The following is an 18,067-nucleotide window of genomic DNA, read 5'->3' on the forward strand; positions in this document are numbered from 1 at the left end:
AATATGGGGAGAAGGCGAGTAGGTTGTTGGCCCACCAACTGAGGAAAAGGGGAGCAGCGAGGGAGATAGGGGGGGTGAGAGATGAGGAGGGAGAGATGGAGCGGAGAGCGGAGAGAGTGAATGGAGTGTTCAAGGCATTTTATGAAAGATTATATGAAGCGCAGCCCCCGGACGGGAAGGAGAGAATGATGTGCTTTCTGGATCAGCTGTAATTTCCTAAGGTGGAGGAACAGGAGAGAGTGGGGCTGGGAGCACAGATTGAGACGGAGGAAGTAGTGAAAGGGATTGGAAGCATGCAGGCGGGGAAGGCCCCGGGACCAGACGGATTCCCAGTTGAATTCTATAAGAAATATTTGGACTTGCTGGCCCGCTACTGATGAGAACCTTTAATGAGGCGAGGGAAAGGGGGCAGCTGCCCCCGACTATGTCAGAGGCAACGATATCGCTCCTCCTAAAGAAGGAAAAATACCCGCTGCAATGCGGGTCATACAGGCCCATTTCCCTCCTGAATGTGGATGCTAAGATTCTGGCCAAGGTAATGGCAATGAGGATAGAGGATTGTGTCCCGAGGGTGGTCCATGAGGACCAAACTGGGTTTGTGAAGGGGAGACAGCGAAATACAAATATACGGAGGCTGCTAGGGGTAATGATGATGCCCCCACCAGAGGGGGAAGCGGAGATAGTGGTGGCGATGGATGCCGAGAAAGCATTTGATAGAGTGGAGTGGGATTATTTGTGGGAGGTGTTGAGGAGATTTGGCTTTGGGGACGGGTATATCAGGTGGGTACAGTTGCTGTATAGGGCCCCGATGGCGAGCGTGGTCACGAATGGACGGGGGTCTGACTATTTTCGGCTCCATAGAGGGACGAGGCAGGGATGCCCTCTGTCCCTGTTATTGTTTGCATTGGCGATTGAACCCCTGGCCATGGCACTGAGGGGTTCCAGGAAGTGGAGGGGAGTACTTAGGGGGGGAGTAGAACACCGGGTATCTCTGTATGCGGATGATTTGTTGCTATATGTGGCGGACCCGGCGGAGGGGATGCCAGAGATAATGCGGATACTTGGGGAGTTTGGGGATTTTTCAGGGTATAAACTGAACATGGGGAAAAGTGAGCTATTTGTGGTGCATCCGGGGGAGCAGAGCAGAGAGATAGAGGATTTACCATTGAGGAAGGTAACAAGGGACTTCCGCTACCTGGGGATCCAGATAGCCAAGAATTGGGGTACATTACAGAGGCTTAATTTAACACGGTTGGTGGAACAGATGGAGGAGGATTTCAAGAGATGGAACATGGTGTCCCTGTCATTGGCAGGTAGGATGCAGGCGGTTAAAATGGTGGTCCTCCCGAGATTCCTTTTTGTGTTCCAGTGCCTCCCGGTGGTGATCACGAAGGCTTTTTTCAAAAGAATTGGGAAGAGCATTATGAGTATTGTGTGGGCTGGGAAAACCCCGAGAGTGAGGCGGGGATTCTTGCAGCGTAGTAGGGATAGGGGGGGGCTGGCACTACCGAGCCTAAGTGAGTACTACTGGGCCGCCAATGTTTCAATGGTGTGTAAGTGGATGGGAGAAGGGGAGGGAGTGGCGTGGAAGAGATTGGAGAGGGCGTCCTGCAGGGGGACTAGCCTGCAAGCAATGGTGACGGCGCCATTGCCGTTCTCACCAAAGAAATACACCACAAGCCCGGTGGTGGTGGCTACATTGAGAGTTTGGGGGCAGTGGAGACGGCATAGGGGAGGGACGGGAGCTTCGGTGCGGTCCCCGATAAGAAACAATCATAGGTTCCTTCCGGGGAGAATGGATGGGGGATTTGGAGCATGGCAAAGAGCTGGGGTAGTACAATTAAGAGATCTATTTGTAGATGGGACGTTTGCGAGTCTGGGAGCGCTGACGGAGAAATATGGGTTGCCCCAATGGAATGCATTTCGGTATATGCAATTGAGGGCTTTTGCGAGGCAACAGGTGAGGGAATTCCCGCAGCTCCCGACGCAGGAAGTGCAGGATAGAGTGATCTCAGAGACATGGGTGGGGGACGGTAAGGTGGCGGACATATACAGGGAGATGAGGGACGAGGGGGAGATCATGGTAGATGAGCTGAAAGGGAAATGGGAAGAAGAACTGGGGGAGGAGATTGAGGAGGGGCTGTGGGCTGATGCTCTACGTAGGGTAAACCCATCGTCCTCGTGTGCCAGGCTAAGCCTGATACAATTTAAGGTGCTACACAGGGCGCATATGACTGGACCACGGCTTAGTAAATCTTTTGGGGTAGAGGATAGGTGTGCGAGATGCTCGAGAGGCCCAGCGAATCACACCCACATGTTCTGGTCATGCCCGGCACTACAGGGGTTCTGGGTGGGGGTGGCAAAGGTGCTTTCGAAGGTGGTGGGGGTCCGGGTCGAACCAAGCTGGAGGTTGGCTATATTTGGGGTTGCAGAAGAGCCGGGAGTGCAGGAGGCGAGAGAGGCTGACGTGTTGGCCTTTGCGTCCCTTGCAGCCCGGCGCAGGATATTGTTAATGTGGAAGGAAGCCAAACCCCCGGGGGTGGAGACCTGGATAAACAATATGGCAGGGTTCATAAAGTTAGAACGGATTAAGTTTGTGTTAAGGGGTTCGGCTCAGGGGTTCACCAGGCGGTGGCAACCGTTCGTCGACTACCTCACAGAAAGATAGAGGGAATGGAAAAGAAGTAGATAACAGCAGCAACCCAGGGGGGAGGGGGAGGGGGGGGGGGAGGGGGGGGGAGGGGGGGGAGGAATCGGACAGACTCTCAGGGATGTTATTGTATATGTATAGGTATTTGGTATATGTAATTGTATATTGGATTGCTAGACTTTTTTTGGAGAGTGTTTATTTTGGACAAGGCAGTTGCCATTTAGTTTTGTTTTTTGTTTTTGTTTATATATTACTTATTTATTTGTTTAAAACTGGCCACGGTTATTTATATTGCTTTATTGCTGTGTAAAAGAAACACTACGTATTGTTATGTTTGGCCAAAAAACTTGAATAAAATATATATTTTTTAAAATAAAAAATAATTACATACATTAAAACCAAACACATAAAATAATCCCTCACAAAACCTAACCCCACCTCCCTTCCCTTCTCCACCCTTAATAACGAACAGTGACCAGTTCCTTGAAATAACCACTAAAAGACTGCCATCTCCGGTAGAACCCATGGATTGCTCCCCTCACAGTGTACTTGACTTTCTCGAAGTATAGGAACTCCATCTGGTCTCCCAGCAACACCAAGTCACTGACCCCTCAGGATCTGAAAGGTTTTGATCAAGTCGCCTCTTACTCTTCTAAATTCTCATGGATACAAACCTAATCTCGCCAACCTTTTCTCAAAAGACAACGCACCCATTCCTGGTATCAGTCTAGTAAACCTTCTCTAAATTGCTTGAAACGCATTTATATCTTTCCTTAATTGAGAAGACCAATACTGCACACATTACTCCAGATGTGGTCTCACCAATACCCAGTACAACTAAAGGATAACCGCCCTACATTTGTAATCAATTCCCATCGCAATAAACAATAACATTCTATTAGCTTTTCTAATTATTTGCTGTACCTTACTACTAGCCTTTTTTGATTCATACACTAGGAAACACAGATCCTTCAGCACCTCAGAGCTCTGCAATCTCTCACCAATTAGATAATAAGCTTCTTTTTTATTCTTCCTGCCAAAATGGATAATTTCACATTTTGCCACATTATACTCCATTTGCCAGATTTTTGCCCACTCACCAAACCTATCTATGTCCCTTTGTAGCCTCCTTACATCATCTTCACAACTCACTTTCCAACCTACCTTTGTGCCATCAGAAAATTTAGCAACCATCCCTTTAGTGTCATTTATATAAATTCTAAAATTTGAGGCCCAAGTACTGATTCCTGTGGCAAACCACTCGTCATATCCTACCAACCCAAAAAAGACCCATTTATGCCAACTCTCTGCTTCCTGTCAGCTAGCCAATCTTCTATCCATGGCAATATGTTACCCCCTACACCATGAGCTTTTAATTTCTGCAATAACCTTTGATGTGGCACCATATCAAATGTCTCTGGAAATCGAAGTACAGTACATCCACCAGTTCCCCTTTACCAACAACACTTGTGCCTCGTTCAAAGAACTCCAATAAGTTGGTTAAACATGATTCCCCGCTCACAAAACCATGTTGACTCTGCCTGGTTGCCCTGAATTTTTCCAAGTGTCCTGCTATAACATCTTTAATAATGATTTTGAATATTTTTCCTATGACTGGTCTATAGTGTTCTGCTTTCTGTCCCCCTCCCTTTTTGAATAAAATGGTTACATTTGCTTTCTTCCAATCCCCAAATTTAGGAAAAATTAAAACAAATGCATCAACTATCTCATTAGCCACTTCTTTCAAGACCTTAGGGTGATGTCCCTCCAGACCTAGGGATTTGTTAGCCCCAAATCCAACAATTTGTTCAGTACCATTTCCCTGGTGATTGCAATTTTCCTGAGTTCCTCCCTCCCTTCCATTTCCTGATTCCGTTCTCTCCGTGTCTGTGTGGGTTTCCTCCGGGTGCTCCGGTGTCTTCCCACAAGTCCTGAAAGGCATGCTTGTTAGGTGAATTGGACATTCTGAATTCTCCCTCTGTGTGCCCGAACAGGTGCCAGAATGTGGCGTCCAAGGGATTTTCACAGTAACTTCATTGCAGTGTTAATGTAAGCCTACTTTTGACACTAATAAAGATTATTACTATTATTTTTAGAAGTTTTGTGAGGGCCACGAAGAATCCAGCACGAGTTTTAAGGATACAAAGTAATAACATTTATTTACAATAACATATATATATAACAGCAGCAGCAACTTCCCTTGCTGCACACTTCTTCCTGCTGGTTCCTGAACTGGCCAGCTTTATTTATACAAGGAGTTTACTAATGGTTTCTCCGCCCCCCTCATTGGGGAAGCTCATACTCGCACAGGATTGTGGGATTGTCATTAGTCCCCAGCCAATGGTAAGTAGGCAGGTTATAACAAGAATGTTACTTGCATTCTCTACAGTAAAGACGGATGTAAAATACCTATTTATTCAGCCGCCATTGCCCTCCTTTCCACCATCAATTCCCAGACGCACTTTCGGTAGGACCTGCACTCATTTTGTTAACTCTTTCCTTATTCAAATATCTGTAGAAACTCGTACTATCCATCTTTATATTACTAGATAGCTTTCCCTCGTACTCTAGTTTTTCCCTCCTTATTAATCTCTTTGTCATTCTTTGATGTTCTTTGTGCAAATATATGCTTTCTCTTGAAGTTTAATACTGTTTATAACGTTTTTAGTTAACTACAGATGACTGGCCCTCCCCTTGGAGTTTTTCTTTCTTATATTCTTATATCATCCCAGCTGAACAAAAGGGTTTTGTGTGTGTATACCATTTCTATTTCATGATAATAATGATTTGATCACATAATCAATATCATATATAGTATGTGGCAAAAGGTGTACAGTTATGTATAATGGAACATTAAGGGCAGCCTATTACTACAATCTGAAAGCTGGTTGGATTATACACTTGAAATCACTCCACAGATCACAATCACCTGGTGCCTCACTCAAATGATCAATATTCATGAGAGTGAATATTAACAATTTTTGGGGGGGAAACACAGCTAATACCGATCCAATCTGCAACAGGTTTCTAGTTGAGCTCATTGGATGGCAATCTGGAGTGGGAGCCTGGCCATTTTTTGCCTTCCCAAGCCAATTGGAACACACTACTGAAACACTGAATGACATTAGCTAAATTAGCTCAAACATAACTGGAACTCCCCTAGTCATTACGGCTGAGCTGATGGATCAAATCCCTCAGCCATCACAGGAGACAACTGGCATTCTCAGATCATTGCTGCAGGTTTTTTGACAAAATATGCAGCTAATTAGGAGGAAATTCTCCACTCCTTAAGTTTGTTGAGGGCCTCATTGGTGAATACAAACTGGTCACACTTCATTCTTGGCTCATATATGCCCAGATTTAAACTTTGCCCTCGCAAAATAATTGATGACTAATGAGAAAATACATCACAAAAGTTGACAGATACATTGGGAGCGATCTATCGGAATGGGTTCAGAGTCCCGTAGTGTGCGTGATTAGCCGGGTGTTCTGCGGTACTTGGGGTGCTGAAAAACAGCCCACTATGTAACACCCATCCAGGTAGATGAGGGGCCTCAGCGGGCAACGTGTTGCCAAGGCCGCACTTAGCCCCGTTTTATACACTGAGGAGCTCCGCTCACCAGAGACACCATTTTCTAGAGCCCCCGACGTGGCCGAACCCCACCCCCGCGCAGCCCCAACTTACTATAAGGGGGTCCCTAGGTCCCCCACACCCTCACAGGGCAACACCCGGCCCGATCCTCACCGCACAGAAAATGCCAGCTTGACACCTTGCGATCTGGGCATCTTGGCAGTGTCAGGCTGGCACCCAGGTGGCACTGCCAGGGTGCCCAGGTGGCACCAGCAGTGCCAGGGTACCACCCCGTCCAGAGGATATGCACCTGGAGGCCCCCGATCCACTGGGAGACCGGCACGAGTGCCGTTCCGCCTGGTCCCCATTTGTGGAGACCAGCACTAAACAGCTCTCGGCCAAGGTCTCTAAGGCAAAGGGGTTTTATCCCAATGCTTTGGTTAGATCTCGGAAACGCATATCAGAGTGAGAATAGCTGCCTCGCTCTAATATGTAGGTTTGCCAGAAAGTGATCCTGCCCACAATGGGCGGGATTCACGTTGCGACGTCTTGTGAGATTGCATAGATGTTGTGAGGTGTGGTGAGCCAAGCAGATCCCGGAACTGGGATCTCCCAGCATCTAGCAGTTGTGTTGCGCCACGCTGTTTTTCGGGCGCAATGTGGTCAGTAGATCCCTCTCATTATTTGAAAAGTTATGCTGTGTCTCTGCAAACTCGTCACTTACTGTTGATAGACTGCAACTCGGCAAACCTCCAATTGCACAATGTGGGGCAGGCATCGAAATGCTTGATTCTTACGTAGAAGTGATTGTACCTTCAATACAAATGATATTTTTAAAAAGTAATATTTTGAATACATTGAGAAATGTTCTACTTACATTGTATCACCTCATTAACACCATGATACATGCTCCTGATACTATATATGGCAATGTTCATTTCCTTTCCTTTTCAATTCCTTATTATTTTCTCAGTGAAGTTGATTGATGGGTGACCTTTAGCCAGAGTTGATTTTCAGTATAAACGTTTGAATTAGAAAGTACACTCTTTGTGAATATACTTCTGATTTTACTGCAGAATCGCAAAGGTATGGGGTGACCAAAGGTATGGGTAGCCCAAAAACTTCATAACCTAATTATGTGGCATTAAGATTCCCACTCGGGGTGAAATTTCCATTCTGCAGAATAAGGGTGCTATTCTCCGGAAAGATTTCTAAGTGTGGTAGCGAGCGGGAACTGCCGCGAGCTTTCCGGCGCTCAACCCAGTGAGGCCGGCAACGCTATTCAATTTTAATTGATCCAGTTAACGAGGCCCCACAGGCTTCTCGCCGCAAATGAAGGCTCGCCAGCCGATTCACCGGGAACAGGCTCACCAGCCACCCCCCCCCCCCCTTCCGCCCCCCATTAACAAGGTAGAGCAGCACTTCAACAGCACTTGCACAGCCAGCCCCACTCAACATGCAACCATGGCATCCAGAGGGCCGGCCCCAAGATTTGGCAATGCAGACCTGGGGATACTCCTCAACACGGTGGAGGCTAGGAGGGATGTCCTATTCCCCTGAGGGTCCCGGAGGATGAGCCACCAAGCAGCCAGTGCCGCCTGGAATGAGGTGACAGTGGTCGTAAGCTCAGGAGTGTGACCAGGAGGACAGGCCTCCAGTGACGTAAGAAGGTCAACGAGCTACACTGGGCAGCACAAGTGAGTTGACACCAACAGCCCTCACCCACACCCCGAGAACTTTCCATCCCCACATGAACATCCACCTCCATGCAGCCCCCAACCTTCCCTTCACATCCCCCCTCCCACCACTGTGAACCACTCGTGTGGGTAATGATGCCCTCTCTGTGTCTCTGCAGGAAAGGCCCCAGACTGGCAGTGGGGTGCCATACTTAAGAATCCTCACTACCTTCGAGGAATGGGCCCTGGAAGTGACTGATGTGGCCGAGGACAGAACGCTCACCAATGCGGAGGTTCAGATAAGCAGCAGACATGAGGAACCACCGGGCCCGATTGCTGCCCCGGCCGCCCATAAGGCCATCCCCCCGGTGCTCAATCTCCCCGTCCTCCTCCAGGGCGTCCGCGGACTGAGTCCACAGCCACAGCAGACCATACCACATTAGTTCCATGCCATCGGGAACTCGGCAGGTCGGGAGAGGAGTATCGCTGGGAGGGCTTCTGGCATTGGCCCCCTTGCCGCGCGGTGTAATTCGCGGACGAGCGATTCTCCGGAGAATCACGGGAGCGGCACCGGGTCCTATTCGGTCAGGAACTTCGATTCTCTGCCCCCGTGCCAAATGCAATTTTGGTGCGGGGCTGCGGAGAATCCAGCCCATCATAACTAAATAGAAGACTTCTAAATACGTTGATATTGCAAACCCAGACAAAAGGTTTCAGTGTATTTCTCAGCAACTCAGTTTTTGAGTCCAAACTGAGAAAAATCCAGAAAGCTCCGACAACTCAGGCATACTGGATTAATTGAGTTATATCGTGCTATGTTATACTTGGATCTCCGGGCTTTACTTGAAAATTAACTCTGCCACATCACTCAACGTCAATCACTTATTAGACATTTGTATCCCCTGAATATTAAGTTTACACTAGGATTTAAAGAACTTGCTATGAATTGCAAATCTTTCACATTAATCTCAATTGTAGTGTTGAAAATATGAACCTCAATAGTTTATAGTTCATTAGCAATAAGAACTCTGTTGGTGTGATGTTGTGCTATTACCATTGCAATTTCCTGTATGCTTCGTAGATGAGGAGGAACAGAAAGCAGGCAGTTCAGCTTTGCAGAATCTCTCTCCTGCAATAAAGTGAAAGATGAAGAGGTATATCAGCTCAAAGTCAAAAAGCTTAAGGTACATTTGTAAACTGCAATAGAGGACACCACTACATGAAATAAGGCCACTTTCACGAAGGTGTGGCAGTGGCATAATGGTAATGTCACCGGACTAATAATCTAGAGGCCCAGGCTAATGCTCTGGGGACATGGGTTCAAATCCCGTCACAACAGTTGGTAGAAATTCAATTCAATTAATAAATTTAGAATTAAAGGTGACCATGAAATTGTTGTAAAAACCTGTCTGATTCACTAATGCCCCTTTAGGGAAGGAAATCTTCTCCTGTTTACTCCAGACTCTTAAATGCCCTCTTGCTAGGCACACCACTCGGTTGCATCAAATTGCTACATAGCCTAAAAGGAATGAAACTGGATGGACTACCGGCATCAAACTATTCATTCATCGGAAATGACAACGACAAACTCAGCTCTGTCAACTCTGCAAATTCCTCCTGGGGGCTTGTGTCAAAATTGGGAGAGCTGTCTCACAATGCAAAAGCCTGACATAGTTATTCTCACAGAATCATACTTTACCGATAATGTCTCATACACCACCATCACTATCACTTGTCCCACTGATCGGACAAACTTGGCAGAGCTGGCGAAACATTGGTATACAGTTGGGAGGGAGTTGCCGGAGATCATCAACATTAACTCTGAACCCCATGAAGTCTCATGGGAAACAAGGGCCTAAAGAAGGGCCCTGGTTTATTCATCACATGATTTTATTTCGGCACACATGCAAACTCCCTTGAGTTCTAAACATTTTAAAGGTGAATATTTTTACCATTTGATCGGATTTTCTTTTCCTGGCATTCGATAAGGTACCGGGCAAAAAGCTACTTAATAAGATAAAAGCTCATGGTGTTGGGGGTAGCATATTAGCATGGATAGAGGATTGCCAAAATGATAGAAGACAGAGATTTGGGATAAGAGGGACATTTTCAGGATGGCAACCTGTAACTAGTGGAGTGCCACAGGGGTCAGTGCTGGGACAATATACTAGGACAAGGGAAGTGGATGTACCATTGCCAAGTTTGTAGACAACGCAAAAATAGGTGGGAAGGCAAGTGGCGAGGATAATACAAAAAGTCGACAGAGGGATATAAGCAGGTTAGGTGAGTGAGCAAAAACTTGGCAGATGGAATATAATATAGGAAAGTGTGAAGTTATGCACTTTGGTAGGAAGAATAAAGGAGCTGGATGTTATTTAAATGGAAAAAGACTGCAGAAAGCTGCAGCTCAGAGGGATTTGGGTGTCTTCTTGCATAAATCACAAAAGGTCAGTATGCAAGTTCAACAGGTAATTGGGAAGGCAAATGGAATATTGGCCTTTATTTGAAAGGGAATGGAGTATAAAAATAGGGAGGTCTTGCTAAAACTATACAAAGTACCAGTTAGACCACAACTGGAATACTGTGAGCAGTTTTGGTCCCCTTATCTATGGAAAGACATGCAGACATTGGAGGCAGTCCAGAGAATGCTCACCAGGTTAATTCCGGGTATTGATGGATTTTCGTATGAGGAGAGGTTGAGTAGATTGGGCCTGTACTCATTGGAGATTAGAAGAATGAGGGATGACCTTATTGAGACGTTCAGGATTCTCAGGGGGCTTGACAAGGTAGATGATGGGAGGTTGTTTCCCCTTGTGGGAGAGTCTAGGACCAGAAGGCATAATCTCAGAGTAAGGGTCCCCCATTTAAAACAGAGATTAGGAGGAATTCTTTCTCTCAGAGAGTAGTGAACCTGTGGAATTCTTTACCACAGATAGCTGTAGAGGCTGGATTGTTAAGTATCTTGAAGACTGAGACAGACAAAATTCTGATCAGTAAGGGAATCAAGGATTATGGGGATAAGGCGGAAAAGTGGATTTGAAGATTATCACATCAGATCAGTGGGCGGCACGGTGGTCAGCATTGCTGCCTCATGGCACTCAGGACTCGGTTTCCATCCTGGCGCCTGGTCATTGTCCATGTGGAATTTGCACATTCTCCCTGTGTCTGTGTGGGTCTCACCCCCACAACCCAAAGATGTGCAGGGTAGGTGGATTGGTCACGCTAAATTGCCCTTTAATTTGAAAAATAAAAAAATACATTTTTTAAAAATCACATCAGATCAGTCATGATCTCATTGAATGGCAGAGCAGACTCAATGGGCTAATAGTCCTACTTCTGTCCATGCATCTTATGGTCTTATGGCCTATAACCTGATTATTTTGAGTTTTTTTGTTTTATAAAATTATCCTCTAGAAATTAATTTTACATTCTGAAGAGTCATATTTGACTAAGATGTTAATTCTGTTTTGTTCTCCATAGATGCTGTCAGATCTGCTGAATTTTTCCAGCACTTCATGTTTTTATTTCACATCTCCAGCATCTGCAGTATGTGACTTTTATTTCAGTCCATTCTTGTCAAAGGACAGGGACCGTTAATATCGGAAATTGTCAGCTTAAAGCAAATCTCTGATGAGGACTTAATGCTATTTGTCTTGGATCTTAGACTAAAAAGATTTCCATCAGTTCTGGTAAGTAAATCAACACTCTGTAGATGACACAAAGGCATATGACAGCAACAAAGTGAGGAATGTGCCAAAGAGTGTTGGTACCAAAACACAACCCTGTTCGACCCCACTGTGGATCTCAAAAGTTTCAGTTATTACCTCATCATAGCTGAACTTGCCCACCATGTTGTCATAGAAAGAGATCACATTGGACAACTTTGATTGGCATCCAATTTTCTCCAGCAGCTTAAATAGACCACTGCTGCTCACATGGTCAAATGTCTTGGTGAGATCCTGATATTAATCTTTCACCTCTGTAGTTGATCACAGCATTGGAGCATAGATATGCATGAGATTAACTGGTTTGCGTTGACGATGTATGGAGAGAACACAATCTAAACCATAAGCATTTTCTACCATCACGAGCAGCGAGTTCCTCACAGCAGAGAGGCCAGATGAATGTATAATGTTTTTCTTTCAGTAATTTACTCTTGGCTATCAGGGCCTCTTGTAGGGATGTTATGTCAAAGTTCACCCTGTCAATTTTCATGTTGATCACAGCTGTCTTCCACATGTTATCAGACACCTGCAAGTCACCTGTCAATCCTGTACAACTGGTCCTGATGTTCTAGCTTGCCAATCGAAGAGTTGGCATCTCTTTCTTATTGTTTGTTTGGTCTGGTTACCGGTGACATGGATTCAGTCATTTGGTGAGCAGAGACTCTCTTTTTTTTTAAATAATTTTATTCAAAATTTTTACATATTTTGAACAAACCCCACCCCTGACAGAAATAAGAAAAAACAAAGAACACATAAATAAACATCGAATAGCTATGTCACGTATTCCCCCAATATACTACTGTGTTTATTATACGATAATAAACATAGTAGTAAACACAAAGTACTCCCCCCCCTCCCCCCCCCCCCCCCCCCCCCCGGGTTGCTGTTGCTGCTGACCACCTCCTAACGCTCCGCTAGAAAGTGTAGGAACGGTTGCCACAGCCTGAAGAACCCTTGCACAGATCCTCTTAAGGCAAATTTTACCCTCTCCAATTTAATGAACCCTGCCATGTCGCTGATCCAGGCTTCCACGCTTGGGGACCTCGCATCCTTCCACTGTAGCAGAATTCTCCGCCGGGCTACCAGGGACGCAAAGGCCAGAATACCAGCCTCTTTCGCCTCCTGCACTCCCGGCTCGTCCGATACCCCAAATAGTGTGAGCCCCCAACTCGGCTTAACCCGAGTGTTTGCCACCTTAGACACTGTCCTCGCAACGCCCCTCCAGAACCCATCTAGCGCTGGGCACTCCCAGAACATGTGGGCATGATTTGCTGGGCTCCCCAAACACCTCACTCACCTGTCCTCCACTCCAAAAAAACGACTCAGCCTTGCCCCAGTCATGTGCGCCCAGTGCAGAACCTTAAATTGGATCAGGCTAAGCCTGGCGCAAGAGGAGGAAGAATTTACCCCACCCAGGGCGTCCGCCCACGTACCCTCGTCTGTCTCCTCCCCTAGCGCCTCCTCCCATTTACCTTTCAGCTCCTCCACCGAAGCCTCCTCCTCCTCCTGCATCTCCTGGTAGATCGCCGAGTCCTTACCTTCTCCAACCCACACCCCCGAGAGCACCCTATCCTGGATCCTACGTGCTGGCAGCAGCGGAAATTCCCTCACTTGCCGTCTTACAAACGCCCTTACCTGCATGTACCTGAAGGCATTTCCAGGGGGGAGCCCGAATATTTCCTCTAAACGCCACAAGGCTTGCAAACGTCCCATCTATAAACAGGTCCCCCATCCTTCTAATACCTGCCCTGTGCCAGCTCAGAAACCCCCCATCCATTCTCCCCGGGACAAACCGATGGTTCTCTCGGATCGGGGACCACACCAAAGCCTCTGCCTCCCCCCTGTGGCGTCTCCACTGCCCCCAAATTTTGAGGGTCGCCGCCACCACTGGAACCGTGGTGTACCTTGTCGGCAGGAGCGGCAGTGATGCCGTCACCAGCGCTCTCAGGCTCGTGCCCACACAGGAAGCCATTTCCAGCCTCTTCCAGGCCGCCCCCTCCCCCTCCATTACCCCTTGCGTATCATCGCCACATTGGCAGCCCCGTTGTACCCACACAGATTAGGCACCGCTAACCCTCCTCTGTCCCTACTCCGCTCCAGAAACACCCTTCTCACCCTCGGGGTCTTTTTCGCCCATACAAACCCTATGATGCTCCTGCTGACCCGCTTAAAAAAGGCCTTAGGGATCAGGATGGGGAGGCACTGGAATATAAAAAGGAACCTCGGGAGCACCGTCATCTTCACCGACTGTACCCTACCCGCCAGGGAGAGTGGCAGCATATCCCACCTTTTAAACTCCTCCTCCATCTGCTCCACCAGCCTCGTCAAGTTGAGCTTGTGTAGGGCCCCACAGCTCCTGGCCACCTGGATCCCTAGGTACCGAAAACTCCCTTCCGCCCTCTTAAGTGGAAGCTCGTCTGTCCCCCTTCCCTGGTCCCCTGGGTGTATCACGAATAGCTCACTCTTCCCCATGTTGAGCTTATACCCGGAAAAGTCTCCAAACTCCCTGAGGATCCGCATCACCTCCGGCATCCCCCCCACCGGGCCCGCCATATACAGTAACAGGTCGTCTGCATACAGCGATACCCGGTGTTCCTCCTCCCCCCTGCACCAGCCCCCTCCAGTTCCTGGACTCCCTCAAAGCCATCGCCAAAGGTTCAATTGCCAACGCAAACAGCAGGGGGGATAGGGGCACTCCTGCCTCGTCCCCTGGTACAACCGAAAGTATTACGACCTCCTCCGATTTGTGGCCACACTCGTCACCGGGGCATCGTACAGTAACCTAACCCAACTAACGAACCCCTCCCCGAACCCGAACCTCCTCAACACTTCCCACTCCACCCTATCGAAGGCCTTCTCCGCATCCATAGCCGCCACTATCTCCGCTTCCCCCTCCACTATAGGCATCATGATTACATTTAGGAGCCTCTGCACATTGATGTTTAGCTGCCTTGCCTTCACGAAATCCGTCTGGTCCCCGTGGATCACCCCTGGAACACAGTCCTCAATTCTTCTAGCCAACACCTTCGCTAACAGCTTTGCATCCACGTTGAGGAGCAAGATTGGCCGATACGACCCACACTGTAATGGGTCCTTGTGCCGCTACAAGATCAGCAAGATCAGCACCCTGGACATCGTCGGGGGTAGGGCCCCCCCCTCCTTCGCCTCATTGAAAGTCCTCACTAGTAGTGGGCCCAACAGGTCCATATACTTCCGGTAAAATTCCATCAGGAACCCATGTGGCCCCGGTGCCTTCCCCGCCTGCATACTCCCCAGCCCCTTCGTCAGCTCCTCCAGCCCTACCGGTGCCCCAAGCCCCGCCACCTGCCCCTCCTCTACCCTCGGGAACCTCAGCCGGTCCAGAAAACGATGCATCCCCCCCTCCTCCGTCGGGGGCTCAGACCTATATAGCCCCTAATAGAAGTCTCTAAATACCCCATTTATCCCCACCGCACTCCACACCGTGTTCTCCCCTTTATCCCTAACTCCCCCAAATACTCTCGCCGCCTCCCGCTTCCGAAGCTGGTGTGCCAGCATCTGGCTCGCCTTCTCCCCGTATTCATACACCGCCCCTTGCGCCTTCCTCCACTGCACCTCCGCCTTCTTGGTAGTCAACAGGTCGAACTCGGCCTGGAGGCTTTGTCGCTCCTCGAGTAGTCCCTCCTTGGGTACCTCTGCATACCTCCTATCTACCCTTAAAATCTCCCCCACCAACCTCTCCCTCTCTCCTCTCCTTCCCCTCCTTGTGAGCCCTAGTGGAGATTAGCTCACCCCTAATGACCGCCTTCAGGGTCTCCCAGACCACCCCTACCTGCACCTCCCCATTATCGTTCATCTCTAGGTAGCTTTCAATGCACCCCCGGATCCGCCCACTCACCTCCTCATCCAGCAGCAAACCCACCTCCAGGCGCCACAGCGGGCGCTGGTCCCTCTCCTCCCCTAGCTCGAGCTCCACCCAGTGCAGGGCATGGTCTGAGATGGCTATGGCCGAATACTCCATGTCCTCCACCCTCGGGATCAGCGCCCTGCTCAAAACGAAGAAGTCAATCCGGGAGTAGGCTTTATGGACGTGGGAAAAGAAAGAGAATTCCCTGGCCCCCGGCCTAACAAACCTCCATGGGTCCACTCCTCCCATCTGGTCCATGAACCCCCTCAACATCTTGGCCACCGCCGGCCTCTTACCCGTCCTGGATCTAGAGCGGTCCAATGCTGGATCCAATACCATATTAAAGTCTGCCCCCATTATCGAGCTCCTTGCCTCCGGCTCCGGAATCCGGCCCAACATGCGCCGCATAAATCCGGCATCGTCCCAATTCGGGGCATATACATTCACCAAGACCACCCGCATCCCCTGCAGCTTACCGCTCACCATCACGTACCTACCTCCATTGTCGGCCACGATGCTCAGCGCCTCAAACGCCACCCGCTTCCCCGCCAAAATCGCCACCCCTCGATTCTCTGCGTCCAACCCCGAATGGAAAACCTGCCCTACCCACCCCTTTCTCAGCCTAACCTGGTCTGCTACCCTCAAATGCATCTCCTGGAGCATGACCACATCTGCCTTCAGTCCCTTCAGGTGCACGAACACACGGGCTCTCTTGACCGGCCCGTTCAGGCCTCTCACATTCCAAGTGATCAGCCGGATCAGGGGGCTGCCCTGCCCCCCTGCCAATTAGCCATCTCCCTTTCTAGGCCAGCCGCGTGCCTGCGCCTCCCGCACTCTCCGTTCCCCCCAGCGGCAGACCCCCGCCCCGACTCTCTCTTCAGGCTCCAGCTCCCCTTTGGCCAATGCAGCAGCAATCCAGTTCCCCCCTCCCCCCCCCCCCCCCCCAGCTAGGTCCCCCCCTAGCTGCGTTGCTATTGAGCAGAGACTGTAAGTTTCAAGCACCCACTGAAGCAGATGGACGGTGGCAGGCCAGCACCTTTCTAGCCTGGGAGAGGGGGGGGCTCTCAAATTTAAGGTGGGAAAGGGCTGACCAGTGGGACAGAATGCTTCCTCCCACCATGAGAAACCTATAGCAATTGTTCTTTACATCAATTGAGTTGAGCTTATAATTAGTAACTGTTGTCTCCTGTGTTATGATAATGCTGTACAGTGAAACTGGAGCATTCTCAGGCACAGGCAAAAATTAAGGAGACCCTGGACTGCGGAAAGATCCGGGTCACCTCTAGACCTCCCTGATTGAGTCCAAAGGAATATAAGGCATAAAGTTTGGCACCAGCTTAGTTGCAGAAGATGACACTTTTAGACATTAGTTTGCTCTTGGGCTCAACTCCAGATTTATTTTTGTCAGGGTTTACTCCCTTAGCCATCAACTCTCCTGCAGTATCCGCAAGGCAGTGGAGCTTTTTGACCATAGTTGGGAGTTTGGCCTACGAGTGTAAAGACGTGTCCATATGCCACTGGGACTGCACACTGCATGTCTGGAGGCCAAATCACCTCCAAATTCCTCTGAAGCTTTATCCTGGGGCTGCGAGGGACCCAGTTTCTGTGTGTTGCCACAAAGAGGTACAGGTACTTGGAGAGGTTGCCTACTGCTGGGAGAGACTTCACATTTGGCTGCCTGTTTCACAATCTTGTTAGCCAGCAGTTTTGACTGAAAATGAGAAGCAAACTAGCAAACGAATGTGGAAAGCATGGTAACTCTCTTCGCCCACACACCAGGCGCATCACATCAGCCTGTTGGACACAGGTTTCCAATGGGGGGGGTGTCCTTAAGAAGGATGTGATGGGGATGTGGGTAGCCAGCAGCTGCGGCAGCCCTAATATTCCTTGTGGGACATGATGTGGAGATGCCGGGACTGGACTGGGTTACAGTAAGAAGTCTCACGACACCAGGTTAAAGTCCAACAGGTTTACTTGAAATCACAAACTTTCAGAACACTGTTCCTTCACCAGGTGAAGTGGAGACAGATTCACAATCACAGCTTATATTGGAGAGACACAATTGCAAGATAATTACAGATTGGAATGTGAAGAATGGTTGGAATATGAGTCTTTACAAGTAAACAAATCTTTGCAAGAACAGACTGAGTGGGGTGAATGATAATCACAGGTAATGGATGTGTGAATTGTCTCGAGCCAGGACAGTTAGTAGGAGCCTGCAAATCCAGGCATGAACCTGGGATCCCAGGCCGTCCTCATGCATGCAAAACTTGGCTACCAGTTTCTGCTCAGCGATTCTGCATTGTCGTGTGTCTTGAAAGCCGCCTTGGAGAATGTTTACCTGAAGATCGGAGGCTGAATGTCTTTGACTGCTGAAGTGTTCCCCGACTGGAAGGGAATGCTCCTGCCCGGTGATTGTTGCATGCTGTCCGTTTGTTGTCATAGGGGCTACATTGTCTCGCCGATGTACCACGCCTCGGGACATCCTTTCCTGCAGCGTATGAGGTAGACAACGTTGGCTGAGTTGCATGAGTATGTAGCGTGTACCTGGTGGGTGGT

The 18,067-nt window shown here is 48.7% G+C and overlaps 1 protein-coding gene across 2 annotated transcripts in view; it reads right to left on the reverse strand.

Annotated features, from left to right (window-relative positions):
• Nucleotides 1-18,067, reverse strand: part of LOC140408913 (uncharacterized) — a 299,625-nt gene that overhangs the window by 254,260 nt on the left and 27,298 nt on the right. For both annotated transcript variants that reach the window (XM_072496790.1, XM_072496791.1), the window contains 2 exons: nt 8,952-9,026; nt 6,946-7,034 (listed from right to left, as the gene is read on the reverse strand). In XM_072496790.1, the coding sequence (XP_072352891.1) occupies nt 6,946-7,034; nt 8,952-9,026 (164 nt within the window). The remainder of the gene's footprint in view (nt 1-6,945; nt 7,035-8,951; nt 9,027-18,067) is intronic.

This window comes from Scyliorhinus torazame, chromosome 3 (assembly GCF_047496885.1).
Source record: "Scyliorhinus torazame isolate Kashiwa2021f chromosome 3, sScyTor2.1, whole genome shotgun sequence".
In the NCBI taxonomy this organism is placed as follows: domain Eukaryota; kingdom Metazoa; phylum Chordata; class Chondrichthyes; order Carcharhiniformes; family Scyliorhinidae; genus Scyliorhinus; species Scyliorhinus torazame.